Source organism: Silene latifolia, chromosome 6, assembly GCF_048544455.1.
Source record: "Silene latifolia isolate original U9 population chromosome 6, ASM4854445v1, whole genome shotgun sequence".
Lineage (NCBI taxonomy): Eukaryota > Viridiplantae > Streptophyta > Magnoliopsida > Caryophyllales > Caryophyllaceae > Silene > Silene latifolia.
This window is the reverse complement of record NC_133531.1, coordinates 32,066,701-32,074,348: the sequence shown is the minus strand read 5'-3', so window position 1 is coordinate 32,074,348 and position 7,648 is coordinate 32,066,701. Positions and strand designations below refer to the sequence as shown.

General features: G+C 40.4%; 1 protein-coding gene across 1 annotated transcript; it reads left to right on the top strand.

The window, feature by feature from the left end:
* The first annotated feature begins 6,032 nt into the window (after positions 1-6,032).
* Positions 6,033-7,432, top strand: LOC141587949 (uncharacterized). The gene is made up of 2 exons (XM_074409411.1): positions 6,033-7,254; positions 7,398-7,432. Exons 1-2 carry the CDS (start codon positions 6,033-6,035, stop codon positions 7,430-7,432), a joined length of 1,257 nt encoding a protein of 418 aa, XP_074265512.1.
* Positions 7,433-7,648: the final 216 nt, after the last annotated feature.

The window sequence follows — 7,648 nt, the reverse complement described above, 5'->3', positions numbered from 1 at the left end:
ATTTTTTTCTTGCTCTGTCATCTTCCTTGCTCTTTGATGGCATCAGGTCTTTCAGGTAACCTTTCTTCAGTAGGTAGGCCACTTGCCTGCGTAATCCCAGACAATCTTCTGTTGTGTGTCCTATGTCCATGTGGAATTCACACCATCTTGTAGTGTCTTTCCTTGAGTTGGGGTTGTCCGTCTTCTTTGGCCGTTTGACAATGGCTCCCATATTGTCAAGTCTTTTGATTAATCCTGCAATATCAACAGAGAAGTTATACTCTTGGATACGGGATAAGTATAGGAATTATCTCGTTGTTCTTGTGCATAGTTGACTTCTGATCTGTCAGGCCTTGTATAAGGGGATGGCCTAGAACTGCTTCCTCTGTGGTTGGAACTTTTCCTGTTGGTTTTGTCATATCCTGGGTTGTTGTCAGCGTTGTCTTCTTTGAAACCTTTATCTTCTTCCAGTCGAATATAGCCTATGGCTAATGCCTGGACATCTTCAAAGGTATGGCAGGGCTTCATAGTCATCGCGTCATAGAAATCATTGTCCAAGGGTAGCCCTTGCCTGAAAGCTTCCACGGCTGTTCCAACATCACATCTGGGGATTGAAACCTTTTCTTTATTGAATCTGGTCATGAATGATCTAATTGATTCACCAGGCTTTTGCTTGATCCTGTACAGATCACTGGATCTCTTCTCAAGTTCTCTGCTGTTGGCGAACTGATGGTTGAAGGAGTTGACCAGGTCAGCAAAGGACTTGATGCTTCCATTTGGCAAGTTTATGTACCATTGTAGGGCAGACCCATTCAGGGTTGTCCCAAATCCCTTGCACATGCAGACTTGTCGTAGTTCACTGGGAATAGAAGCTGACAACATCCTTTGTTTGTAGTAGGCTACATGATTTTGTGGATCTGTAGTCCCATCATAGATTCTCATCGAAGGAACCACAAATTTCTTTGACAAATCTATCCTTGCTATCTCATCCACAAAGGGTAAGCCAGCATAGCTTTCTGGATTTGCCTCTTCAATGGGAGTGGGTACTCCAGGGATCTTCTCAAATTTTTCATGGAGTTTTTGAATTTCCTGGAGCATGGCCATCATGATTGTTGTATTGGTTTGATCCGGTACAGCCTCTTCATTTAGAATTTCTTTTGAGTTTGTATCTTCTCCTACTCTGGACTTTGATGGAGTAGGAGTCCTAAAGTTGGAGAAATCAATGTTCCTGATGATTGAGGAGAATGGCGTGCCAGGTTGAACCTTCAATTTTGATCCTGAAGCTTTGTCTCCTAGCCTTTGTTTTAGGCTAGACTCTGATTCCTTTAGTTTTGCAACTTCAGCTTCAGCCTGGGTCATTTTCTGTTTCAGCTGTTCCATTTCCAACAATTGTTGTTGGGCGGCAGCCAGTTGTTGTTCAATACTGTCTCCAGTTATTTTTTGAATTTTTGTGCTGTTTGGTTTTGGGTTTTGATTATTTTTGAGCTAGATGCCCCACGGTGGGCGCCAACTGTTTTAGCAGGATTTTCACTGAATAATGACGTCTTGCCAGGGAAGATTTGAGTGGTGATCTAACTCAATCTAACTCGCTTGACTAATGTAACTAAATAAATAAATAAATGAACAAAAAGTAAAGACACAAAGATTTTATACGTGGAAAAACCCTGGGAATAAGGGAAAAAACCACGGGCACCAAGCCAGGAGGGATTTGCACTATGATTTTAAGTAGCCTGGCAGGGAATTTGTATGCCAGGCGTTGTACTGAATAGGAAAGGCTAAGAGTAATGCTTAGTTATATGCTGAATACAAGAGATTGAGAGTAATAGTAAGATTGTGTGAGTGAACGAGTGAGTGTCCTTATTCTTTCTTCTTCCAAGCTATTTATAATGATTTTCCCACGGTCCTCCTAGAGTTTGTTTAGGATTTCCCGGTAAATAGGCCTCGTGCCCTATTTACCCGGAGGTGGTTGTGTGGTCCTATGCTATATTCCAGCCTTTTCCTTTGATTATTTCTTCCACATTCTTCTCTTGTACGTTTGAATAGGTCTTCCCCGTTTATAGAGAGTTTGTTTATAGCCTGAGTGTGCTTTTCTTATCCCCTGACCAGCTTTGATGGTGCTGCTTTTGTGTCTGTCATAGTATTTCTTTGGGCCAGGCTTACTGGCTGCCTTACTCTGCGTTTCCCTCCTGCTTGGTGCCTGTCCATGCACTCCAAATGCCTGGCTTCACGCATTTCCTTTTCAGATTCGGCTTTGGGCATTGCCTGATTCTTGTCTTGTCAGACAGGACAATTCTAGGGCTAACAGAAAGCAAAATAATATCAAGCAAATAGGAACCTGGGTGGGATTATGTGGAAATAGCCCCATATCAAACCCCTATATTCAACCATGTCCAACCAAACACACACAAAAGCTAAAAGTTGTTCAACGAGGAGGCCCCGTGTTCCGAGAAGAAACAATACGGTTCACTCGAAAGTAAATAGCGCCTTGGAAAACAAGCAAATGTGAGATAAGTAAAGTATCAATCCTTATATGTTCTGTAGAGGTTGAGCTGAGAAAGATGCTCAAAGCAGAACCATGCTATATGCAAACGACAAAAACATCACCTTAAGCAAATTCAAGAGAATTATGGGGCTTCCATATCTCAGGCGTAGTTTCCGGAAAAAAAATTGTGGCCACATAACCAAGATTCCTCTTTGAGGTTGTGCATGTAATAAAATGGTAAACATAAACTAAACAAATAAGGCGCAAGTCTGGTAAGGTTGGGCGAGTTCCGAACTCACATAAAGTTTCTGCCTTGGCATTCCACAAATAAGGTTTCTAAGAGAAGATAAGTGGTATTGAACCCCCGTTCTGGACACTGAAGTAATTTGGCAGGGTTGTCCGCTTGACTAACAATCTGCTCAATCTCAACATTGTTTATAGCTTTATCTTCATCATTCACACCCGTTTTCTGATACTTGTATCAGATTAAAGAAGATAGTCAAATAAAGGCAACCGAAGCTAAATCGGCAAAATGCAAGCATATTAGTCACCATACTCATCCCATCACCACTGAAATCGGTGAAGTTGGTAGTCTTTATTGTCAATCTCTGAAAGGCACACAATCCAATGAAAATAAATGAAATACTTACTGTTCTCGACGTGCCTCGGTGATGTCCCCACGGGCACATCACCACCACTGATACCAAACCTTTAAAAAGTAAGAACTATCTGTCATGCCGCACCAATCACAGTGAAAATCAGTCATCACCATAATCGTCATCATTAACTAAAGAAGCTAAGGTGAAGAAGTAAAGAAATTAAGTTTACAAATCCTAGGCAGGTAAAAACAATTGATAAAGAAATTGAAGAAGCTAGATCCGAATGATCGGATCATCATACAACTGTCTGCATTCGTTGTATAAAATTCCAGGAATCAAAACATAAAGGATAACACAACTGGACATCAACAGCAATTAGCAAACTACAAAAGAAATTATAAAAAATGGTTGTTGGATCATTTCCTCTTTTCACTTTACCTTGATTCAACTGACAATAATCCTCAAGTTATATCGACAATTGCCTGAAATCAATATGCAAACAACCAACTAATCACATAAGTTGAATGATCGCAATAACTACTACGAAAAGGGGAAAATAAATAAACTACAAATCAACAGTAAACAAAGAGAAATACTTAATCAAACCAAAAGCAGAAAACTTAGTCATAACATCAGCTCCAGCATTGAGGCTTTCCCGACTTTAACAGCCGGCATTTGTATCCAAATATAAGCAGCAACCGTATTAAGAGGAAGCCTGGAATTTAGCCTAATAAAACAAATAGACCGAGTTATATGGCAACAATAGTAATAAAACCAAATGAAGATTTTAAACTGATAAATAAACAAAAAAAAAGAAAGACGGATGAATTGATGGAGTTAAAAGGGGATGGGTAGGAGGAGATACAAAAGAAGCAAACATGGTAAGTGCAAAGTTCAACCTGCACCTACACCACCAATGACAGTAGCGGTAGCAACCACACATAGCAATCACGCATGAAACCATCCTAGAAAGTACTTCTGCAAAAGAGAGGTGATGTCGACTTGGCAAATTAAAACAAAACATGATAAAGAACGTAAGTAACCACATATTTGACATCCATTTATACAAAAACGGTGGATTACACTAAAATTAAGGTAGTACCTAGATGGTAACCCACAATCCTAAGAAAAGGTAAGAAAAAAACTAACTGGAAGTCAAATAATAAATAAAGAAATAAAATGAGAGAACGCAATGAACTGACAAAGTAAATTTGAGCTGATAAAGGAGTTAGAAGCGAGCTGATAGCAGGATAATCATCAAGCAAGATAATCATGAAAGTTGGTTATGATGACCTTCATGGTGGAAAGTTGAATCAAGAAAGCAAATGTAAACGCTAAACCCTTAACAAGTTCTTGGAATTCCATTAACCCGCAGGAAGCAAGGATAATGATTTGGGGCGGAGATATGGCCTGAGCTAATTGTCAAGGAAGGTTGTAAATAATAATAACTCAAGTGCAATACCTAAGAAATTGGTTTTCATTGCTCCGGATAGCGTGCCTTGTTAAACCTTTCCAGGACTCCGACCGCCTACACAATGGCAACTTTTCAAATTCAGTCTCTACATTAAATTGTTCAAATCACTATATCCACATATACACAGGTAATTAAGTTAAAACTATTACAATCAAAAAAAACAAAGTAAGGCATTTCCATTGCTTGTACACTTATAACCTGTAAGGTATCTTTGCTTAATTTTCTAATGATATATTGGAATAAATTTGGATAAGTAAACCACCTACATCTACTTGTAGTCTTGTACCCGGGTAAAAGTCAAAACAACCTCAATCAAAGAGGCAATTCAGTTGCTGTCATGAGTCATGAGTCACGAGTACATATAGAGGGAAGGTGAAGTAATAAACCTTTCGTATTGATGCCTCTTGTCTGTTCCAGTAACTTTTTTCGCCTGACGCATGAACTGCAAAGACGAGAAGGTAGAATGAGGAAATGTGTCAGCATTTAGCTTAACCTTTATGTCATTGTGTATGTCAACTAGTGTCGCATTTATGCTTTGGTGAACGATATAGCACAGGTAAATAAAAGTTTATTTACTTCACAGGAAAATTTAATTTTAAAAGAAAAATAGATAGATCTTCAATTATCAGATAAGCCTGTGCCCCAAGTAGTAATCACCCAACAGCAAAAAAAAAATGCACGTCCAGATAAGAACACAATATAGTTCACAGTGAGGACATCCAAAGTGTACACAGATGAATAGTCAGGTGTTCACTATACACTAACAACGCACAACAAAGACTAACAAAACCAATTAAGGTTAAACCTTAACTAAGTAGTAAAACCCGCAATCAACTGACAATCAAACATGACTAACACTGAAAACGCAGCTAAAGAAACAAGCCAATAAACAACACTAAGCGGAACAAGCAGCTGACCTAACAACACCTATAAAGTAAGAAACTTTGCTACGATGAAAGTAAGAATATCACAAACTGAAAAAAAGAGCTACCTGGACTGCAGTATATTGGCTCACGAAAAACCCGAAGATTAGCAACAATTTCATCCTTAGGCTGCCAATGTAACTATATAAACTAAACAAAGTCCCAACAAATAGATACCAGCGAAACCCGACCTTAAATAATTAGCATCTTCCATGTTGCTGCCTAAAGCGACAGACAGCTATATAGAAGGTGAAAGAAACACCAACTAAACACAAATTCCAGTAAACCCCAATCCAGCTTTAAGAAGAAAGACCTCAAACAAATATATTAGGGAAGTATATCGTAATATTAACTAATATCGTAATCTTAAGCCGAGTTTGTTATGTCATATATTCCGTTTGATTTGGTCTTCCCTATTCTAAGGGCTTTGTAAACTATTTAAGCTAAAGGCTTCCTAATATCAATAACACAATTAAGATTTCCAAAACATCTCGTATCATGGTATCGAGCTGCCAGGTTTCTCACAAAAAAAATTCAAACCCTAATTTTTGCTTCACGTTTTCTCTTTTCTCGCCATGACTGGCGAAACTCTCAACACCTCCTCAGGCGACAAAGGTGGCTCGTCTGAGTTTAAAATCGATCCCCTTTCTCCTTTTTATCTCGGATCTCATGACATTCCGGGAATTAAAATCTCAAACGTCATGCTTACAAGTAATAATTACGAAGATTGGAGTCGCTCCATCCAAATGTCTCTTAAATCTCGTCGCAAATTCGGCTTTTGTGACGGTACCGTACCCAAACCAACCGAACCAAAACTACTTGAACAATGGGAGTTAGTGAATTGCACCATCGTTCAATGGCTTCGACATACCATCGATGAATCCGTTCTAACCAGTGTCCCATACGTTGAAGACGCGGCTACACTGTGGAAGGAACTCGAGGATAGATTTGCGGTGGTTGATGGCACGACAATTCATGCCCTTAAATCTGATGACAACTGTAAACAACAAAAAGGTATGTCAATTACCGAATATTATGGTAAATTAAAAACTTTATGGGATGCTTTAGCGATTTATGAACCGCCCTTTGCGTGCAAGTGTGGTCAATGTCTCTGTGACATCTCTACTAAAGCCCTCCAACGACTTGACAACGAGAGACTCCATCAATTTTTTATGGGTCTCGACCATAGCTTGTACGGTACCCTCCGCAATCAACAAATTCAACTTGACCCGCTTCCCTCCTTGAACCGTGGATATCATGCTGCCCTTCAGGCAGAACGTCTTCTTCTGTCTGCTCCGTCGCACTCCGATACACCAGACATTGTTGCCTATGCGGTCCCTGGTACATCACGCACTCCCGCTGAATGGAAGGCAATTCGAGAGGCTGAGAAAGTCGAGCGCAGGAAGTTGTTTTGTTCCCACTGCAATGTGAATGGGTATGAATTCGCTTCCTGTTTTATTCGACTGAACAAATTTCCGGACTGGTGGGGATCACGCCCTCGCACACTTGCTGATTTGCACAAGAAACGGGGTGTTGGGTCTGCATCTGGGGTGGCGGGTTCAACCACGGGGTCCTCTGTCCACGCCAATTACCTATTTGCCGGAGCTAATGTGACTTCTTCTACTCACTCCGTCTCCTCGTCTGAACGGTTAAGCGGTATGTTTTCTACTTGGATTATCGATACAGGTGCTTCTAACCATGTCATAGGCGATTTGAGTTGTTTTACGGAGCAATGTGATATTCCTACAAGACCCGTTGGCCTTCCTAATGGGCAGCAGGTCTTGGCCCCACTTATAGGTACGGTGCGACTCACGAGTGGGATTGTGCTCCGTCGGGTTTTATTTGTTCCTAGCCTTACTTGTAGCTTAATTTCCGTCTCTCAATTAACGACCGATAATGATTATTTATTACAATTTGCTAAAGACTCTTGTTTTATACAGGACCGTTCCTCGAGGACGATGATTGGAGTCGGTGAGCTGCGGGATGGACTTTACTTTCTTCGCTCGGATGACAGGCTCTCGGTTCATAAGGTGGGCTTGGAGGGTTCAGCTGCTTTATGGCATCATCGTCTTGGCCACCCGGCTGAGAAAGTGGTTCAATTTATACCTTCCCTTCGTAATTTTAGTTCAAATAAAAGCTTGGTGTGCGATGTGTGCCATCTCGCTAAACAACATCGAAATTCTTTTGATTT

Excerpts from the sequence above, each read along its gene's own strand:
- LOC141587949 (XM_074409411.1), top strand. The coding sequence starts at position 6,033 with ATGACTGGCGAAACTCTCAACACCTCCTCAGGCGACAAAGGTGGCTCG. Across the intron at positions 7,255-7,397 it reads GGTCTTGGCCCCACTTATAG|GACCGTTCCTCGAGGACGAT; the intron begins GTACGGTGCGAC and ends TGTTTTATACAG.